The sequence below is a fragment of the Schistocerca nitens genome, chromosome 9 (assembly GCF_023898315.1).
Source record: "Schistocerca nitens isolate TAMUIC-IGC-003100 chromosome 9, iqSchNite1.1, whole genome shotgun sequence".
Taxonomy (NCBI): domain Eukaryota; kingdom Metazoa; phylum Arthropoda; class Insecta; order Orthoptera; family Acrididae; genus Schistocerca; species Schistocerca nitens.
In genome coordinates this window covers 260,836,620-260,860,157 of record NC_064622.1, presented here as the reverse complement: position 1 = coordinate 260,860,157, position 23,538 = coordinate 260,836,620, and the positions used below count along the sequence as shown (strand labels likewise).

The window sequence follows — 23,538 nt, the reverse complement described above, 5'->3', positions numbered from 1 at the left end:
AGTCTCCCGATATTTCTTCGTTTGGCTTCTTTAAATAGTTCCTAATTATTTTTCCCATCCGTTTCATTCTTAGTATCATAACAACATCTTTAACATAGTTCCTAATTATCTTTCCCATTCGTATGATTGTTAGGATCATGTTGTTTTTGTGGTCTTCAGTCCAAAGACTGATTTGATGCAGCTCTTAATGCTACTCTGTTCTGTGCAGGTCTCTTCATCTCTTTATAACTGCTGCAACCTACATCCTTCTGAATCTGTTTAGTGTATTCATCTCTTGGTCTCCCTCTACGATGTTTATCCTCCACGCGTTCCTCCAGTACTAAATAGGTGATCCCTTAATGCATCAGAACGTGTCGTACCAACCGATCCGTTGTGCCACAAATTCCTCTTCTCGCCAATTCTATTCAGTACCTCGTCATTAGTTACGTGATGTACCCATCCGATCTTCAGCATTCTTCTGTTACACCACATTTCGAAAGCTTCTATTCTCTCCTTGTCTAAACTGTTTATCGTCCACGTTTCACTTTCATTCATGGCTACACTCCATACATACTGTTACAAATGCCACTTTCATTTGGCTACATCACGATGCCATAAACAGAAAGAAAAGCGAAAACCTACACAACACAAAGAAGGTACCGCGTAAAATGCCGGTACTCTATTTTGTGGCGAAATCGATTTCCACAATCGAACTGTTTCGGATTAGTATCGAGGTTTGTGAAGTGAACTGTAGGCAAAACGCTCATCCTGTTCCTCCAGTCAATTTGTATAATGAATAATGGGAAAAGTACGTATTTACTGAGCTAATCAGCTAGAGGGAAGGTAGTGTGATTTACCCTTTGCTCTAGTCAGTTCTTACGGCGGATTCTGGACGAATACATTTACCTTCTGTGTTAGTGAGTTGGTAGTAAGGCATGTGAGATTGTGTATCGATGTACCACACCAGTCACTTCGTAGAGTGCCTTGTGAGAGAGTACATCTACCTGCTGGATAAATCAGTTTCTTGATGGATAGGCAGGGAATGAGCTTATATGCTGCTTGAATCTACCTGTCTGCCTCTCTGTCTGTAAATGGAGGATAAATGTATTTTATCCATAACGGATGTTGGTGAACTCCGTGACTGTTCCATTATATGGTGTACAATAATAATCGTTACCAGTCACTGCTGGTAGCGGTTATTATTTCACACCCTACTAAGAGAATACTTCTACCTGCTCCATCAATCAGTGGAGTAGTGAATTTAGCCACTGGATTAGTCACTTTAGACGATGAATACTAACAATGCTGACTGTTCTGAACATAGCGTGGATTTTGCGTTAATGTGTCTACCCACCGCACTGGCCAGTTTATTGGATGGATAGCGACAGTGTATGTACATTATGCGTACCAGTTTTTTGGTGGATAATGTGAGACTGTGCCTGTTCTATGCATTAACCAGTTTTTAGTGCAGGTTGTAGGATAATCATAAATGTTGCCTCTACATCAGTCAGTGTCGTTGGTGGGATAGTATATCTACTACGTTATTTCTCTTTATCTAAATACGAGGGGATGTATATGTTTATTTGTTAATCTGTTATTTTGCAGCTGAACTGTATGTATCTATAACAAAGTACCTGTAATGCTTCAAGGCAAGTAATTTGGGTAGTAAGGGGTATAATTTAATGAGTTCTGACTGCACAGAACACACACACACACACACATACAGACCATACCATTTAGTGCTGAGAAAATTATAAAGTTCGAAGTGGCTTGTTATTTCAACTCTTGAATTCATATTTCACTAACCGGTAACGCCAGTCAAAAGATTTGACCTTTAAAATAGCTTTTTAGTATGAACTTGACTTTTAAGTGATAGTTATGAATCGCAAATAATTACACTGAATGTAAGATAAAATTCTGAACTGATAGAAAGATGCAATTGCGAGCTTTAATTTTGAGTAAAAGAATTATTCAACTGCATACTTCGTCGATATAGCTTTAACTCTCGAGTACTCACGCAACACAAACAGTTTTTGTTTACTTGATGAAATTCACACACCATTTACGTTGATATTAGGAAGCTGCTCCATCCCCTGCAATTCTTTAGTGCGACACACACAGAAATAGATTCTACACCATGCAGGTAGATCACGGGTTCACCTGGGTGCGATGGTGAATTTTCACATATAAATTCGGAGTTCGCGGAGCCGAGTGAATGCGATTTGCAAGTTAAATTGTGCACTGCTGACAAGAGGAATGTTACGAGTGTGTAGAAATTGCAGATTCTTTCAGGCAGCCGAGTTATATGCAGTCCCAGTTTGTAGAGTAGCGGTAAGTAAAAAATTAATTTTGAAGACGCACCTTGATTTCATACGTGTATTGATAAATCTTCTTACAGTACTCTCCATACATTTGACACCATACTCTCATTTCCATTTAACATCAGACATAAATTTTTTGGTATGTACCTTAGATGGCGCACGAGATTTAACAAGACATACTCTAGTGTCTTATTGCACCCAGCAGTTACCTAAAAACTAAAAAAATGGCTCTGAGCACTATGGGACTCAACTGCTGTGGTCATAAGTCCCCTAGAACTTAGAACTACTTAAACCTAACTAACCTAAGGACAGCACACAACACCCAGCCATCACGAGGCAGAGAAAATCCCTGACCCCGCCGGGAATCTAACCCGGGAACCCGGGCGTGGGAAGCGAGAACCTAAAAACTAAGAATAATGGAAAAGTCAGAGACAGTATTGCACCGATTGGTGTCTGCATAAGTATGTCGTTTCTGGCGCTTGCGTTTACACTTTCGCATTCAACTGTTCTGGTGCGCGTCAGATAAAGAATGCGAAATTCGCTACCCAGCGCCGAAAGATCGCACCTCAGTATAGCGTTATTTGCGCTTGTTATGAATTTACACATGAAAGAAAAGTAGATTGCACACTACTAATTTCACCAGTCAGTTAACAGTCTGGATAGTACGGAATACGAGAATACGTACCCTTCCCTGCTGCACTAATAGGATTCTCAGTTAATAGTGGGAACATGCGTCTCATTGCGACATTAATCATTCATATCGCGGTGACTGAATAGTGTATTTACCCTCTAAATAGGTCATTTTTCAACGTGAATATTGAAGATATGTGTATGCTTAACTTACACTATGCCTGGTGGAATAGTACGCCAACCCACCAAACCAGTCACTTTGAGCAAGCCAGTGGTCCTAACTTAAGTTCTCTGACGCAACACACACACACACACACACACACACACACACACACACACACACACACACACACACACACATTCGAGACAGAAATTGTGACAGAAAGGGAGAGAGAGAGAGAGAGAGAGAGAGAGAGAGAGAGAGATATCAGCTGCCTTGCTTTTCCCATACAACACAAAACATGTGCACCCTGATGGTTTCTCTAGATCCGCGTGGACTTCTCGGTGCTGATGCCGGAGGCTGCGGAGCTGCAGATGGACGTAACGAGCGCGATCATGTCGGGCTCCAGCGACCTACACCAGATGACGCTGTTCCAGCACCCACTGCTGGAGCTGTTCGTGCGCTCCAAGTGGCGCCGTCTGCGCCTCTTCTTCGTCGCCATCGTGGCCCTGCAGGTGTGCCTCGTCGTCTCGCTCTCCTGGTTCATCGTCCTCCGCAGGGAGACTTTTGCCTCTCGGGTGAGTCGTCGCAGCTCCCAGGTTCCCTGGATCATACAGAAAGTAGTGTCGAAAGTCTGCTGACCTTGAACTTAAAAGAAAGTACATGGTTTCAGAATGAAATTTTCTCCCTACGGCGGTATGTGCGTTCGTATGAAACTTCTTGCCATATTAAAACTGTGTGCCGTATCGAAACTCGAGCTCGGGACCTTTGCCTTTAGCGGGAAATTGCTCTTCCGAATGAGTTACCCAAGCACGACTCGCGACCAGTCTTCGCAGCTTTACTTCCTCCAGTACCTCGTCTGCTACCTTCCAAACGTTCGTCTCCGGTAGCTGAGTGGTCAGCGTGACAGAATGTCAATCGTAAGGGCCCGGGTTCGATTCTCGGCTGGGTCGGAGATTTTCTCCTCTCAGGGACTGGGTGTTGTGTTGTCCTGATTATCATTATTTCATCCCCATCGACGCGCAAGCTGCGGAAGTGGCGTCAGCTCGAAAGGCTTGCACCAGGCGAACGGTCTACCCGACGGGAGGCGCTAACCACAAGACCTTCCAAACTTCCATGGAGTTATCCTGTGAAACTTGCATGACTCCCACATATGTCTTCCGGGATAGCTCAGCGGGTATAGCACTAGCTCGCGTAAGGCAAAGGTCCCGAGTTCGATTCTAAAACTGTACCCTACACGATGATTTTTTACTTTATTGTGGTCTACAGTAATCCAACAGTGTCCAAATAATTACTTTTTCGCCATTTGACTTTAATTTTGATAATTATGTCAACTATTTCAGTTTCGGACTGGGAGTCATTTTCAAGTGCCATACATCATCCCTCAGCACATGTCAAACATGTTAGGCATAAATCTGCATGTCCGACGTCCAGAATTAAGATCAGTTCGTATTTCTGTCGGTAGCAGTGCTACAGCGGGAGTTCGGTGCATGCGCAACAGTTTCTTGGAGGCGAAGAGAAGACGATGACACCATTTTGAGTTTTTCTGGGTGTTTTATATGTTGTATAGTGCTAGCTTCGAGTATTGAAATTGACTAAAAGTCCCTTACATTGTGAGATTAGAGCTATAATTCGTTTTTTGAATGCGATGACCACCAAATTCGACATTCGTCGACAGACTTGCGAAGTTTACGGAGAAAATGCGATAAGTGATTCTATGGCAAGATGATGGACTCTACATTTCAATAAGGACTTGAAGTGCACGATAATGAACCAAATGGGCGTACAATCTTGATTAATGAAGAACTGATTCCTGTAGTCGAAGAACTCGTGGGGCGGCGGGTAAAAATTATTAATTAAAATGCCATCTTATTCACCCGAGCCTGGCAACTAATTTTGTGATCAGTCAGAAAGCGAAGGGAAACATACTGACCTTATTTTCCAGTCTGAACGGCCACATTCTGGTCCAGCTCACTGAAAGAAAAGTTTCTGTTCTATTTCTTTGCGGGATCAGGATTATAATTTTAATTGAAAGTATAGAGTTCCAGTCAAAATTTACATTACGTAAAGTTACTCACAGACAACACTTAGAAATTCACTATTGTCAATTGGAAGCAAGCCTTTCTGTTCTAACGGCATTTTTAACAGTTCAGAGGCGACCTCTACGATACGTTCCTACCAGACTGTCTTTCGCCCTGACTAAAATTACTCAAATGAAAGTTTGCAATAAATGTTCAAAATAAATGCGCGCCATAAACGTGGAAATAAAGTCACACTTGCCACGCGGAATTGTAATTCACACGGACGGCACACTAACAGTTACTTTGGCGAATTCTAAGCGACCCAGGACGGTGTACAGTCCTCGCGAGTTCACCATCTGTTTTTACCGCAAAATACGCGCTTTGGCTTTGACGTCATCCGAGTCAGAGCGCGATCCGACGTTTAAGAGACGTGGATCTTACAGTAGCTGAGTGCGAAGTGAACCTTCTACTGCCTCTCGACCTGTATTTACATAGGTTCCGGAGCGGACGACCGAGGTGTAACATCTGTTGCATACTGCAGCAGCCTCCGAACGACCGCTTTCTCGGGCACATAAACTTTAATAATATAGTTACAAATTCCTTCAGAAACCTCTTAATTTTTATTTGTATTCAGTTGTTTGAAAGTATAGAAAAAGTTTCAGCTCGCTAGAATGAAAACTTTGCTTTCCAGAACTTTTATAGTGGAACTAACGGTAGATCGTTACCTCTGAACCATATCTTTACTAGAACTTTTGTCGGCAGTTATTAACACTACAACTCTCACATTTGGTGTAGCTCTATCACTTGGTATGTTTTATCATCCACTTTAACCAAAATTCACTATCATTAAAATTACAGGTGCTTAATCTACAACAATGGGGTACATTTTAGTTGCAAAATTGGTTTTTACTTAATTACTCATACACTATAAGAGGTAGCTTAACGTGGTCCCTCAGTCATTTTTTTGGGGTGAAGTGAAGAATAAAACAAATTTTCATGTTTCAAAAAAAAAAGTCCATTATTTAGCGCCTCTGATTTTTCCTAAACACGTGGATTCCGGCGTTAATTTTTGTTATATGGTTTTGGAAACCTGCACCACTTATTTATGAGCTCTAACTGCACATTCTGGCCAAATTCTGGCTTTCTAGCTTTATTATTTAGCTCCTCTGATTTTTCTCTTAAAACAGCATTTTTACGTAAACTATTAAGCCTAGAATATAAAGACTTCGTATTTGGAACATTACAACACTACACTATATTTTAACAAAGTTGTAAACATAAATTTTGATTTTTAATTTCATACTTAATTGTGGCTCAATACTTGTGCGCTACGCGCAGACGCGTTAAGGTAACGTGGCGCTACTAGCGGTGAACTGGGTTAAGTCCCGGCACACACACTCGCCTCTGTAACACACACACGATACAGCACTTGCTTTGCTTCAAACTAGTAAAGGAAAGCCGTAAGTTTACAGTATCAGATTTTTCTAAGAACTTCCTGGCAAATTTTAAAACCACCTCTTCACGCAATTTTTACTGAAAAGCTGAATTTTCGAAAACTGTGCGCTCGTTGAGTACCAAAAAGTCTTACAGAGCAACACAAGAAATTGCTTTTGTATAGGGCTCTTCACTTTTTGACACACTAGAGAAAAGGTGGTGATGATATTCTGAGGAAGGCAGTGATATGGTCTCCTATGAAACCCCTCAATGGGAATGACATTCGACGGAATGGACCTCCAGCATCTGGAAGAGGCCTCAGCGCGCTTGGTGTGACAGCACAGAGTGGGCCGGGCTTGGCAAGCTGCTGCGCTGACAGAATCGAAGCCCACACATTGTTATCCTTCTCAAACGATTTTGCAGAATCTGTTTGGTAAAACAGTTTGATTTCTGCGTTACTTGTAGCTTTATATTTCAGCTTCATAGTGAAGAGCCCAAAATTTCATTAATGGTCATACTTATTGTGATATTTCACGCATATATAATAATTCTGAAAATCTTACTTTGAACACTATAAATTACTATGAATTTGCGTTTGGTGAATAGTAGACCAAATATTGTTGTGTATGAAACGTAGCTAGCATTTTGAATTTTTCTTCAGTCTTGGCTAGGATCAATATCTGTCCCCAGAATGAGATTTTCACTCTGCAGCGGAGTGTGCGCTGATATGAAACTTCCTGGCAGATTAAATCTGTGCGCCCGACCGAGACTCGAACTCGGGACCTTTGCCTTTCGCTGGCAAGTGCTCTACCAACTGAGCTAGCGAAGCACGACTCCCGTTTCCAGAAAATGGACTTTATGTCGCTCGTTCACATCCGATCGGACCCATTCGTCAATGAAACATTCATAACATCTTCATATTTCGTAAACCATTTGAGGTATCGAAACGAGATTTTGAAACATTATAGGAAGCAAAGAGGAGAGTATTTTCCCATACGGTTAACATACAAATCTTTATATATGGCGATGCAGCAGAAGCTACAGTTTTTAATTTTTTCAAGCCTGTACCGTAAATTTTTATGAATCATCGACATTTAGTGAAAAGAGAATTTACTAGTATGGAAAACATGAAATTTCTTCTCTTATGTCACTGTAAACTAACACAATGTGACTTGCAAAAGGATCTCTTTCAACACTTCAGTTCTCTTTGGCAGATAGCGTACCATCTTTCTGTTCCTATCTTTGTATACAGTGACGAAGTGGTTCTGCAGGCTGTCAAGCGTGTTCACTGCCTCTGAATTACGGAAGAGTTTTATTGAGTCAGTTCTAGTCTGCAGCAGAAATGTAGTACTGTTCTATTAGAAATAATAAATTTAATGCTGTTTATCTGTGATTAACAAGGTTACGAAAACATGGTAGGCATTACTGATATGCCTGGGCTAGCAGGACAGAGCGGATTAGCTTGTGGAAAGGGGCCAAAATGAGTTCCTGTCAGTTGATCTCATCATACAAACTATATTTATCAACACACAATATTACAACATGGATTCAAAACACTTATAACTTTAATCGACCTCCCTTGACTAACTTTAGATCGACTGTAGGCCACACTCAAAATCCAAGACACAAGGCCTAAGCAAGAAATTGAAATACAAGATTCTTCTGGAGCTTTCACCCGAAAATATTTTCTAAATCTTCAATGTAAACAGGCTGAAGGCCTCAGCAATTTAATTTTAATGGAACTTGACTGGAGGCCGCATATTAGGGAATAAGAAGAGTTTCAATCAAAAGGCAGAAGGTTCAAATGGCTCTGAGAACTATGGGACTCAACATCTTAGGTCATAAGTCCCCTAGAACTTAGAACTACTTAAACCTAACTAACCTAAGGACATCACACACACCCATGCCCGAGGCAGGATTCGAACCTGCGACCGTAGCAGTCCCGCGGTTCCGAAAAGGCACAAGGCCTTATCTTAAAACAAAAGCGTAATAATCTTATGCCTTAAGGGCAAGACAAGAACATTAATTTAAGAGACACTAAAACTCGTCTGAAGGCCACCTATTAGGCAATAACTAAAACTCAAACAGGGAACTTACTATGTAACACACAAGGAACGGAGATCAGAAGTTTCCAAGGGTCGGCCTGGGATTGTAACACTAACCGCCGTTTAGGTGAGACAGGCAGCCTGTCCAACGACTTCTTAATCTGAAGGCAACCCAACCGACAGACAGCCGACTGACCAATAAACAAGATCAGTTCCGCTCCACGCAACCAGCAAAACGACCACAACTTTTCAATACAACGACACACAGAATATTGGCGCCCACAACGACCAACAACACCTCAGCCGTCGAACTACACACTGCGCTAGACAGCAACAACAAGACGAGGAAAATACATTGCATAAAATTACGTCAACAACCAGCGCAGGTAACCGGAACGTCAACGGCCACAAGGCAGAAGATACCGCTGGTCAGCTTCAATAACAGGGAATAAATTAAGTTAAACTCCACAGGAAGACGGCTGGAATCTTAGCCGACTTTAAAACACGCGTTGTTGCTCGCGGGAATGTCCCAAAAGCGACAACCAGGCTCAAACGAAGAAATGTAAACAGCTGAGGCTCGATAGAAGGTTAAGTGAGGACTCAACTCTCATGTCCAAGATCGGTGGGCGACGAACTTCGTAGCACTCGCAAGCAGCACCTCACACTCCAACCGCGCGTGCACGCCGCCAGCGGCTTGGGCCCGACACCACGCGACGGGGACTTCCTCACTGCTCCACGCCAACCGACCGACTGCCCAGGCCCGGAAACGGTGAAAGGACCGAATATACGTCGGCCGATGAGACGACCAACCGAACGACCAATCAACGGTCTTGCCGCTCCAATCTCCCTGCGTAGGACAGTTCGTGTGTGTCGCCAGCGGTCGGCGAGCACTGGCTGTCCGCGCCTCACCGGCGCTCCGTCCCCGACTTCACTGCTGCTGAGTCCCGACCGCACTGCTGGTCCCCCTCCAACCGCTCCGGGTCCGATCACCCACTGACTACCAGACACACGACGACCCGGAAATACTATCGGTCGCTCCAGAGATGGTACAACAGTGCACTTATCGATAAGCGCTGCTGCTGCCACTCACGGGCAAGTAAGGCAGAAGTTAGTGACGCCAGTAAATGGAATAAGAAAACGAGGTGGCAGTACCGTAAAAGAAGATGACGAACAATAAATGGCATAAACACGAGCGGTGCAGAGCTCAATTACTTTATGAAACGTGTGAGACAACTCATTAAAGCTAACAAGGGGAGGCCGCCAATTGTGAAATTCAGATTCGACTCATACTGCACATAATAAAAGCTCATGGCCAGAGGTGTAATGTGGCAAAGCACCAAGATGCACTTCTCAGCCGTTGTCAAGAAAATCGACAGTTAAAAGAAACCGTTGCGGTGAAATACTCTCGACGATTAATAATTTTCTACTGCGTCGTGGCGCAGCGGTAAGTGCTCGGGTTCGTAATGCGAAGGTCGCCGGATCGAATCTCGCGCCATGCAATTTTTTTTAATTATTAGTTTTTTGTAATATATATATATATATATATATATATATATATATATATATATATGAAGTATTAATGAATTGCTTATGCATGTTGGTGAAGGTGGATCGCTCTCCAATTGTACCGCCTCCATTTTTCCGTTTTTTTAACAGGGTGTACCAAAGCTCTCCCGTCCGCACTGATTTTCGACAATGTAATAAGTTGCGCTAGGGACCGCATCTACCTTCTTTTGAAGTTAGCAGGCAACTACGGTGTTATGCGGCGGCTCGTTTCGGCCCATTCAACATCTGTCCTTCAAGTGTAACGAGCGAGTAACGGAGTTTATATTTCATACCCGCCACAGCAAATTTGTGTTCGTGGGGTCTCTATTCTAATTCGAACGTTTGACTTACGCTATACGTATTCGTTTCGGAATATCGTTTCTACGTCTTCCGTTAACTATACGTGGTTAACATTATGAAGACATTTAATAACATTTGTGAAATACAACTCTGTTTGCGGAAAACATAATGATGTTCGAAGTCGTCAGTTTTTCCACGACAAACGACTTTCAACAACTTATTATATGCATAATTGTTAAACTGATTGCCGGGAATTATATATATATATATATATATATATATATATATATATATATATATATTTGAATTAATGAAAACAAATACTAAAAAAAAGTTGCATGACGCGAGATTCGATCCGGCGACCTTCGCATTACGAATCCGAGCGCTTACCGCTGCGCCACGACACTGTAGAAAATTGTTAATCGTAGAGAGTATTTCACAGCAACGGTTTCTTTTAACTGTCGATTTTCTCGACAACGGCTGAGAAGTGCATCTTGGTGCTTTGCCACATTACACCTCTGGCCATGAGCTTTTATTATGCGCAGTATGAATCGAATCTGAATTTCACAATTGGCGGCCTCCCCTTGTAAGATATGAGGGACATTCAATAAGTAAAGCAACACTTTTTTTCTGAAAACTCATTCGATTCATTCAGAATTTCAATTCATCATATTACTCTCCTCTCTTTTGGCTACAAAACCCTGTATTTCAACCCATTGTCCATTCAGCTTACTGGAAGGGCCTGTATGCCCCTATGATACCACTCTAATGCTCGACATCGGAACAAACGTCTTGCTGCATGAATAATCTCCCAATCATCCACGTACTGCTAGCTGCAGAGTACATCCTTCATTTTGCCAAACAGATGGAAGCTCTTTATGATCTTTTGTTAGCCAGTGAGAAACCCAGCAGACTCTCACCCTGAGTGCACCAACTGGTGAATGAGTGTATCAGCGCTACCGACAGAGATGTCCAGATGAGCAGTGGGGGTACCTGTCTGTGATCTGACCATCACCACGAATGAGAGTGTCTCAACGCTACTACACAGAAGGAGACATAGATCTTTGCGGCCAGTTGGAATGCGGGAGACTGGACAGGTTGGTGTGACCTTGTTGCAATGATGACAGACGCCTCGCCCATTGGTTCACTACACTTTTGTTCACTGACAAGTCTCCACAGACATTCTGCAAGCACCTATGAATCTCTACGATGGACTGGTTTTCCACCAAAAGACAGCTCTCTGCCTGGAATGTACCTCTGTTACAGATGCCATTTTGAAGTCTATGCATTGGGCTACAACCTGTCGGAACCTCATGAAACTATAGGGTTTCAGCAGGAGTATTCCGTGATGTCCTACAACTAAGTCCGCATTTTTCAACCGATATCGGACGAGTAAAAATATGATGGATTACTTACTGGACACCCCTTGTAGATTATAAGTACACATAATCTATCTTTAACACATCAAAAGATTATTAAGGTGAAGTTGTTCACCACTTCGCTTTTAATGTGGATACGAACGAAAAGATGGTACACTATTTGCTGCGAATTATTTTTATATTTCTCAGATGAAGAACAGAAAGAAAATCATTTGGTAAATTTCATCCTCAGCTGTTCACTATCAGATATACGATCGGTTACAGGATTCAGCAAAAACTGCAACTGCATTGGTAATTTATTTTTGTCTGAAACGTTAACCTTTTCTCATTTGAAGAAGCATCAACAATTATGTGTCACGACAGCATTTCCATTGTTGATAAGTTTAGTTTTGTTTCTTTTGCCAAACACAGTATATTTTCCACAAATTCACCTTGCAATTGCTGTTGCAACAAAATCCTGAAACAGAATGTCTAATGAAACATGCCGCTTGTGGCCAGAGAGTCGAATAGCTTATCAGAAATTCTCAATGTGTCGGTCTACAGTAACATAAGAGAGGAAATTTGATGTTTTCCATAGCAGTAAATTCTCTTTTCACTTGCTGTCGATGACTCTTGGTTTGAAAAAAAAGGTAAATAAAAAAAATAAAGACTGTGGCTTCTTCTATATCTTCGCAGATAAACTTCTGTAAGTTAAGCATATGGGAAAATACTCTCATCCTGCGTACTATCATTTGCCAAAATCTCGTTTCGATACCTCGAACCATCTACGAGATAGGAAGGATGTTATGAATATTTCATTCCCACATGTGTGCGATCGGAAGTTAATTTGCTACATAAAATCCATTTTCTCAAGGCTGGAAGCAGATATAGATCTCCTCCCAAGTCAAAATAAAAATGTTAGCAACATTTCACACACAGCAACATGTGGTCTAACATGCACAAACTGCAAATTCATAGCGACCAACGTTATCGAATTTATTACATGTGAAATATCACAATAACTACGATCATTAACAAAATGATGGGCAGTTCACCATGAAGCTGAATATAAAGCTTCAAGTAAAGTATCAATCAAACTTTTCACCGAGTAGCTTCTGTGAAATCGTTTGAGAAATATTGCAGGGTGTGCGCCTGTCAGCGCATTGCCTCTCCAGACGCAACCCGCTCTGCATGACGTCACACTGAGCGCGCCGTGGACTTCTTTTTAGGGGGTAATAAATAGGGGGACCATTAAAAACTAGACCCAAGCAGATCTTGAGATCTCAAAAAGTCATGTGCACAGTCGGTCGGGATACACAGGTCGTTCTACCGTGAGGTGCAGCAGTCAGTGCAAATATTTACCATGCGATGCTTATGAAACTGTGCTGCGCAATACAGAGTAAACACCACTGAAAGTTCACAAATGGTATTGTTTCGATTCATGATTTTGCCCGACCTGCCACTGTCAACAAGACACGACAACTCTCAACTCTTACAGTGGCTGTGGGTAGTTTATACAGCCCTGACATGGCCTTTTTTTTTTTTTTTTTGCATCTGGTGGTCAAAAAGTCAATGAAGATGACGAGTTCAGTGATGATGCCACCATTTGGTTGACATCACGGGCAGCAACATTGTAGAGAAAGGCACATATGAACTTGGGCTACTCTCTGACAGGTGCCTACAAAATGGCGGGAGCTATGATGGAATATAGTTTAAGATTTGTATTTTCTTCCAGAAAATAGTTTTTCTGTAATGCACTCGTTTTGTTTTTATTACCGATCGGAGCTTATTTTTTCGACGCATCTGGTGCATGTTGTCAAATGCATTCCATCTGATATTATTTCGTCACATCCTGTATTATTTTCAACGGACTACATGCCTGTAGTGTCATTGACATTAACATAGGATACTACGGAAAAATATCATATTGATTACATTTGAAAACGACATGTATGTGTGGATTCCTGCGTGAAATGCTTAACATATGTTGAAGGATGATGTGTTGCACTTGAAAATTGATACAAAATCGAAATATCTGTATTGGACGTGAAAACGTAATTGCATTCAAATGGCGAAAATTTTGTCGTATAGAAAAAGTAGACGCTACTCATTTGATAACCACTGTGAAATGGAAACATTCTTACTGAACCTTGGTGAAACATCTTTCATTCTCCTGTACATTGGTTCTGGCACACACAAGCTCTCACTTTCATTGTTCCAGTGTATTTTTCCCCAACCAATTTTTCAACAGTGATGAGCATCTGTAACACTTGGTCACTCTAATTGAAGGTTGTAACAGCACTGTTCTATGTACTAATAAAGTGTAATATTAATTTACGCTCAACTAACTCTTTGTCTTAATGCAAATTCGTATGCGTTACCCCTTATAAAGAATTAAGTCACCGTAAGTAATCGTGCGTCTAAAATGCCTGTGCAATCTGACTCTTAACTTCGTTTCATAATATAGTATTGTGTTAAAAAGAGAGAATGAAATAGTCACTGGGATTCGAACTTAGATATTTTAAGTAATATGTGACCAGATAAACAAAAATGGTTGCCAATTCAAGTTGGACAATTAATTTCAGAGTAATTGTCAAAATCTTTCAAAATTCAGAAATGAAATTTAAGTTCTTAACTTGGGAATTAAAGAGAACAAGATAGCACCATCAATTAGTCTCTATAAAGTTCCCAACCGTTGAGCTTGAACAAAGTAACAAAACTTTGCATACTACAACTTTACTAGCTGGATAACTTAATCTATAAAGAAAATTAATTAATCACTGACCAACACAATTCCTAGAATATGGGGACTCCAGAACTCTTATGACATTCGACAACACTTCTGCAAGCGCTACTCATATGCAGAAATATCTGGATATGAAACTTACTGGTTGATTAAAACTGTGTTCCGGACCGAGACTCGAACTCGGGACCTTTGCCTTTCACGGGCAAGTGCTCTACCATTTGAGCTACCCAAGCACGACTCACGCCCCATCCTCACAGATTCTCATTCTGGGTATCTGGATATAAACTGAAATTTGTGTTAGTAATTTGAGCAAAATAATTTCAAACTAACAAAAGAAGTCAAACTAATTTGATTTTCATATCAAGTTGAGTAATTTCAGTGCTGTAGTATGATTTAGACTATTTGGAAAATTGTACCCAAGTTTTTGAACACCTTAGTTATTAATGGTATCAAAAATTCAAATAATAAATTTCACTTTCTGGGACACTCACAAGTTAACCTGTCCAGGGGATATCTGCCGATTTTGATCGGCTTTGAATATGTTGTGGTACAGAGAAAAATAACACACATATTTTTTTTATACATGCCCATACAACCGTTAAGAGGATGAAGCACTTCCTTTAAAGAAACTGAATTTAATATTTCTGAATGAATACCGTTGAAACGGTGATAAAAAAAATTCAAATACTAGTTGATGGTTTTTAAAGTGTGTTACAACGGTGCAACCACATTTGTCGAAAATGCCATTTTTTTCGAAATCTTCTCCCTCGCCCCTCACTATTTGTTTTTTATTTCGACAACGGGCAGTACCGGAACGTGTAGCATCGTCAACACCAAATTAATCACATGTGATGAAGTGGTATACCAATGACGCATTTGCCATAAATGAGTTAGAAATCTCTATATCGCTTCAATGCCAGTCATCATGTTGGGTTGTTTCATAAGTGTTTCCCAACCTTTTCAGATTTGATTACTTTATGTTTTGAATTGTTCGGACATTACTGTTTTAAAATTATTGTAAATCTGTGTAATAATGAGGAAGTGGAGAATGGTTCGGATAAAATAAAATGCCCAATACGCTTTGTTTTTGCGCAAAACAATTTGGACAATTACAATTTCATGACAGTTGCGGGAAGGAAGAAATGATTCCCCCTCTCTTTCCCTCGGCCAACGTCACCCAAGCGCATGGACAGCGATGCAGGGACGAGCGCCGCGAATGAAACGCTGCCTGTTGGGATGCCGCGTTCGTGCCATTGACGGTGATGCCGACATGCCGAGAGTCGCGCGTACAGTCTACTGTTTCTCGCTCATGCGTGCATTTTTATGACGTAATTGTATTATATAATTACGATGTTAACTTGCATTAAAGAAATAGTATTCTATAAACTCACTCCCTCATTTACAATCAGATTTATTCCCCCATGTTTGTCAACCTTTTTAAATATTCAGGGTGCAAGAGTGGTTACACTGAACAGGAATCAACTAAATGTGAGACACCTGTTCAGTTTTAGTTTAAAAACTCTGATCTTGCTCGTGATTCCTGTCATGAAATTGCAATTGCTCGATGTGCTTCGAAAATCGAAATGAAATCAACATTTTGTGGTCTCGAACAATTCTGCGCTTCCACATTATTGTGAAGTATACAATAATGTGCAGACAGTTTCTAATACAACATAATTAAATCTGGAAAGGTTACAACATGTAAAAAACAAAAACAAAAATGCACCAAATGGCCGGCCAGAGTGACCGAGCGGTTCTAGGCGCTTCAGTCTGGAACCGCGCGACCGCTACGGTCACATATATATATGGGGAAGGGGGGAAGATTTATTAAACAATCCAACGTCTTGACAATTGGCATTGAAACGGGCGCAGAATGGGCGCGCTACAGCGATACGTAGAGATTTCTAGGTTATTTCTCAGAAATACATCCTCGCAATACCACTTCATCATATATGATTAAATTTGGTCTTAAAGATGCTATATGTTTTGCTATTAGTCAAATATTGAAATGAAAAACAAATAGTAGGGGGGTTGGGGGTGGGAGGGAATTTGGAAAGAATTGACTTTTTTCGGCAGTTTGGGTGCACCGTTGTAACATACATTCAAAACCACAGAACTTTTGCTTCAAGTTTTTTAAATATATGTTACCGTTTCAACAGTATTCATTCTGCAATATTAAAGTCAATTTTTTTCAACAATATATAAAAAATATGTATCTCTTATTTTTCTCTACGCTACAACATATTCAAAACCAATCAAATTCTAACTGTATCCTTTGGACAGGCTTACTTGTCAGAAAGTTTCAAGATCCGGAGTAAGACACTAATATTGACAGTGTGACTTACGTCAATAATGTTGTATTAACACACTGCATTAAAATTCACACATTAAAACGAGTTGTTCATGCACTGATACAGTACTACAACTCTGAACATTCTGTACTTCACGTTCGACGTGATGATTCACTGTGGCCCTTGTGGTGGAAGGTATTATTCAGTAGTGACTCTTCACACAGTTTACTCCATTAAATTTCTTCTTGGCGCTCTGAGATATGTTAAAACGTACCACATTATTCGACTTTGAATTATGCCTATAATACGTCCAGCTTTCCGTTCCGTTCCAGAATGTTGATATTTCTATGGTTGGCTAAAGACTGATTCAAGTGCTGTTGGTCTGCTGACTTATGCCTTTCCACATTTTCCTTTGGCACGTTAACACCTCTGAGACATAGAGGGTCTTTCTTCCACCTATTATAATCATTACAATTCTAATTGCATCAGTAATATTAAAGAACTGTATTTTTCATATGAATTATAAAAGAGATATATCTCGCAATAACATTCAATAAAAGGACTACATATATATGAAAACATTCAATAATGATAATAAATTAGTATTTTCATAGGTGGCGCAAACGTGTTACTGTTATAAAATCACTATTGTGAACTATTGGTGTTAAAACGCAGCCAGTTAAAATCCTCATCATGGAAAAAATTTTCGCCTGTCCGGCAGTCAGAAGAGAGACCACCAAACTACGGCTCCTATGTTACAACTCAGTCTCATGCATGATGTATCAGAGATCGGAGGAAATGTTCCATAGATGTTAGCAGTCTGTCCGCTGAATGGGGACGTTACGTTGTGCGGTCTTGCGTGGTCTGCTGGAGAGTGTCGACGCGGGATTTCACCTTTCCTCTCATTATTGTTACCATCATTATACGAACTTCTATACGGAATAGCAAGCCTGGACGACAGCGTAAGATTTAACTTCTGGAGGAGGTCGAGTAGGTGCAGCAACAGTTACATCAGTTTCAGTAAAACACTTTAATAATACATACTTAACTTTGGAAGAGATCTATGTCCATATGAGGGACGATATACGTTTGATACAATCTCAGAGCACAGTGTTAACTGTTTATTACATGGAAAAGTAGTACTGTAACGTCGCAACTGTTTTTACACTACTGGCCATTAAAATTGCTACACCACGAAGATGACGTGCTACAGACGCGAAATTTAACCGACAGGAAGAAGATGGTGTGATATGCAAATGATTAGTTTTTCAGAGCATTCACACAATGTTGGCGCCGGTGGCGACGCCTACAACGTGCTGACATGAGGAAAGTTTCCAACCGATTTCTCATGATTTGACTGGCGTTGCCTGGTGAAACGTTGTTGTGATGCCTCGTGTAAGGAGGAGAAATGCGTACCATCACGTTTCCGACTTTCATAAAGGTCGGATTGTAGCCTATCGCGATTGCGGTTTATCATATCGCGGCATTGGTGCTCGCATTGGTCGAGATCCAATGACTGTTCAAATGGTTCAAATGGCTCTGAGCACTATGGGACTCAACTGCTGTGGTCATAAGTCCCCTAGAACTTAGAACTACTTAAACCTAACTAACCTAAGGACGGCCGGCCGAAGTGGCCGTGCGGTTAAAGGCGCTGCAGTCTGGAACCGCAAGACCACTACGGTCGCAGGTTCGAATCCTGCCTCGGGCATGGATGTTTGTGATGTCCTTAGGTTAGTTAGGTTTAACTAGTTCTAAGTTCTAGGGGACTAATGACCTCAGCAGTTGAGTCCCATAGTGCTCAGAGCCAGAGCCTAAGGACGGCACACAACACCCAGCCATCACGAGGCAGAGAAAATCCCTGACCCCGCCGGGAATCGAACCCGGGAACCCGGGCGTGGGAAGCGAGAACGCTACCGCACGACCACGAGATGCGGGCTCCAATGACTGTTAGCAGAATATGGAATCGGTGGGGTCAGGAGGGTAATACGGAACGTCGTGCTGGATTTCAATGGCCTCGTGTCACTAGCAGTCGAAATGACAGGCATCTTATCCACATGACTGTAACGGATCGTGCATCCACGTCTCGATCCCTGAGTCAACAGATGGGGACGTTTGCAAGACATCAACTATCTGCACGAACAGTTCGACGACGATTGCAGCAGCATGGACTATCAGCTCAGATATCGTGGCTGCGGTTACCCTTGACGCTGTATCACAGACAGGAGCGCCTGCGATGGTGTACTCAACAACGAACCTGGGTGCACGAATGGCAAAACGTCATTTTTTCGGATGAATCCAGGTTCTGTTTACAGCATCATGATGGTCGCATCCGTGTTTGGCGACATCGCGGTGAACGCACATTGGAAGCGAGTATTTGTCATCGCCATACTGGCGTATCACCCGGCGTGATGGTATGGGGTGCCATTGGTTACTACTCGGTCACCTCTTGTTCGCAATGACGGCACTTTGAACAGTGGACGTTACATTTGAGATTCTATCCCCGCGAAACTCTACATTTCAGGAGGATAATGCACGACCGCATGTTGCAGGTCCTGAACGGGCCTTTCTGGATACAGAAAATGTTAGACTTCTGCCCTGGCCAGCGCATTCTCCAGATCTCTCACCAATTGAAAGCGTGTGGTCAATGGTGGTCGAGCAACTGGCTCGTCACAATACGCCAGTCACTACGCTTCATGAACTGTGGTATCGTGTTGAAGCTGCATGGGCAGCTGTACCTGTACATGCCATCCAAGCTCTGTTTGACTCAATGCCCAGGCGTATCAAGGCCGTTATTATGGCCAGAGGTGGTTGTTCTGGGTATTGGTTTCTCAGGATCTATGCACCCAAATTGCGTGGAAATGTAATGACATGTCAGTTCTAGTATAATATATTTGTCCAATGAATACCTGTTTATCATCTGCATTTCTTCTTGGTGTAGCAATTTTAATGGCCTGTATTGTAGTTCTTGTAATGAATGACAGATAAATATCACTTTACATTAAACAGTGGACTAACGACACTAGCTCCCGCCTGAATCGGAACTACGCTGACTCTGCTCTTAGAGTCGGCTATCTGGGTGGTGAGAGCGGCGCTGTGCTCTGATGTAAGGAGTTCCAGCAGCGGCGGCAACTGAACTCTTTGACGGCGTGACGAGGCCAACTTTTCTCATTCCTGGCTGCGTCTAACATCGACTGTCTGTAACTTGTAGCTCCGTCGTGCGGTACTAACTTCAAAATGGGACCTTACTCTTCGGGTGACGCCACACAAACGACAACAGAGACACGGTACTACATACTGGCACAAACTACATGTTTCGCGAAAGTGGAAATGTACCCAGAGGGCCCATGTAAGGAGAAAACGTCGCACTTAAGCGAGTGAAACACTAGGCGACTTCCCAGTCAACAGTTCTACACCAGAATTAAGCTTCATTTAAAACAACCTTCTTGAACCTTGTTAAACCATTATTATACACTGTCTAGTCCAGTGGTTCCCAAACTGTGATAATTACTCTCTGAGGGGCAAAATCAAATTTTCTAATGGCTGCGAAACTAAATTACTTTTTAAAGATCATTATTATTTTCACTGTTTGTGGGTAAGACTGTAATACTGCTTACTAAGTTACCAATCCATATATTTTGTTTCAGACACGAGTATTAAACCATGACACAATCTGGTTGAGGTTAAAGCTTATGAAACGAATGTATCAACATCTACTCACATAGTCCACTTTTTACACAGAAATATTTGAAACGTCCCCTTAGAAATATTTAAAAATGACAGCGCTGGAAAACCTCTTACGTTATTTGATTTTTAAACAGCTGAGCAGAAGTGAACGTACTCAGACATTTCTCTCTTTACTTATTCTGATCAACGCTAAATTGACACACAATATTTTTAGCGCAACGCAATCTGACTTTCAATAATCCCTACAAAAGAATGGCCCTGTCCAACAATAACCTATACCTTTCATGAATCACTTACCTCACAAAAATCTTCGTTACTCGAACTACTACAATACAGCGAGCGCCAATACTGCCAGCTAAATAAAGGATTCTAACTACTAAAGGCACTAACTACTGGTAGGCATAGTTAGCAAATGAAAGATTTTGATAGAGAACAAACAACATATTTACCTTAATAATGTTCAAAAGTGATATATGTTCATGATATCCAGTATAACAAATTTACTCTTTCTGATGGACACACGTCCATATCATCCGCTCTCAAAATTCTGCCATCTCTCTTGCCACATCCATCACTGCTGGCGGCTCACCTCCAACTGCGCAACGCTACGCGCTGTTCACATCCAACTGCCCAACAGTACAATAGCAAATATTCCAACAATGCAAACCAGCCACAGACTGCACACAGCACAGTCAGTGATTTTCATGCAGAGCGTTACCTGGCGTTACCAACATAAAAACCTAAACAGCCTACTTACACATTTTACTTTGTGCCATGCGTCTATAACAGTAAAACTGAAATGTAAATATCACATAATAATCTCATTGAAACGTCATCTCTGAGTTGTAGGTAGTTCCCCCAGTGGACCACAGATTGTTTCATTATACATTTGGCAACATATAATCTATCCAATTGACGACACAACACAACACTAACTACGTAATGGATACTTAATTGCTGCAGGGCCTTCACAGCGTTATTATTATTAGTAGTAGTTGGCAGACATAAAGCTTTGGCAGCCTAAGGTCTTCCAATCTCTGCTAGCTCAAAAGTAAGGACTCCAGCAGTGAAGTAATTTACAAACAGTAAGTACATTCCACGGATTTTAATTCGGCTGAATGTGGATGAAGCAAGACTCACTAGGGAGAGGTGTGGTGCAGAGGAAGTGTATATTGTAACAAGTGTCTATCCTCAATGTGATTAGTTAGCTATCTTTTCTGAAGAGGTGTTATACGTAACACTCGCGGTGTACTCCTAAGTGTTTCATCATTCTATAAAAAAAAGATTGTTAGAAATAATTAGGATCATTAGTTCCTTATATAATAAAACACCTACAGAAACTATCTTCCGTCATTCTAAAAATAAAAGTGTTCCAAAAGACTTTTTTTTCATTATAAAATTTAGTTATGCACTGATGTTGACGACGTTAGTGGTGGTGGTGGTGGAGGACTAGGTAATATCTGATTGGACTTAGGGGTAATGGTCTCAGAAAAGTCGGGAAACTCTGGTCTAATCACACTAATGTGACCACATGTTAAAAGCCTGAATAGAGTCCACAGGGATAGAAGCATACTTACGTTGATCATTGTGCCTTCCAGAACGACAGATGACCCAGGGAACGTCACGTAAACATTTACCGGACTATAATGTTCCCTCCTCTGGTTCAAATGGCTCTGAGCACTGTGGGAATTAACTTCTGAAGTAATTAGCCCCCTAGAACGTAGAACTATGTAAACCTAACTAACCTAAGGGCATCACACACACCCATCCCCCGAGGCAGGATTCGAACCTGCGACCGTAGCAGTCGTGCGGTTCCAGACTGTAGCGCCTAGAACCGCTCGGCCATCCCGGCCGGCTCCCTCCTCTGGCTTGGACCCTTTATGCACTGATGTTTATGACGTTAGTGGTGGTGGTGGGGACTAGGTAATAATACCTGATTGGACTTAGGGATATCGGCCTCAGAAAGGTTGGGAAACACTGGTCTAGTCGCATTAATGTTACCACCTGTCAAAAGCTTGAACAGAGTCCGCAGGCATAGAGGCATACTTATGTTGATCATTGTGTCTTCCAGAACGACAGATGACTCAGGGAATGTCACATACACATTTTCCAGACCATAATGTTCTCTCCTCTGGCCTGGACCCGTCCAAAGAGCCGGCCGCGGTGGCCAAGCCGTTCTAGGCGCTCAGTCCGGAACCGCGCGACTGCTACGGTCGCAGGTTCGAATCCTGCCTCGGGCATGGATATGTGTGATGTCCTTAGGTTAGTTAGGTTTAAGTAGTTCTAAGTTCTAGGGGACTGATGACCACAGATGTTAAGTCCCATAGTGCTCAGAGCCATTTGAACCATTTTTTTGCAGTCGATGTTGATGTAGCATTTTCAAAACCAACAATTTTGAGATTCCCGATTCACACGTAATTTGTCTGCCACTGATGTGCGGATTAGTCGCGACAGCAGCTAAAACACCTGGTTGGGCATCATCAGTTGTTGCAGGTCGTGGTTGACGTTTCACATGTGGCTGAACACTTCCTGTTTCCTTAAATAACATAACTATCCGGCGAACGGTCTGGACACTTGGATGATGTCATCCAGGATACCGAGCAGCATACATAGCACACGCCCGTTGGGCATTTTGATCACAATAGCCGTACATCAACGCGATATCGACCTTTTCCGCAATTGGTCAAAGGTCCATTTTAACACGGGGAATGTATCACGAAGCAAATACCGTCCGTACTGGCGAAATGTTGCGTGATACCACGTTCTTATACGTTTGTGACTATTGCAGCGCCATCTATCACAAAGCGAAAAATTAGTCCAACTAAAACATTCATATTTCTTTACGTACTACACGAATATGTAATAAAAAATGGGGATTCCTATTTAAAGAAACGCAGTTGATATCCGTTTGACCTATGGCAGCGCCATCTAGCGGGCCAACCATAGCGTCATCTGGTTTCCCCCTTCAAGCTAGACGAGTTTCGTTCTTTGTAGTTTATTGTTTGATGCTTATTTCGTGAGATA

At 41.7% G+C, this 23,538-nt stretch overlaps 1 protein-coding gene across 1 annotated transcript in view; it reads left to right on the top strand.

Moving 5' to 3' along the window:
- The window catches only part of LOC126203833 (transient receptor potential channel pyrexia-like), a 281,000-nt gene that overhangs the window by 196,242 nt on the left and 61,220 nt on the right, over positions 1-23,538 (top strand). Inside the window, exon 9 of the mRNA XM_049938202.1 lies at positions 3,417-3,668. Within this exon, the coding sequence (XP_049794159.1) occupies positions 3,417-3,668 (252 nt within the window). The remainder of the gene's footprint in view (positions 1-3,416; positions 3,669-23,538) is intronic.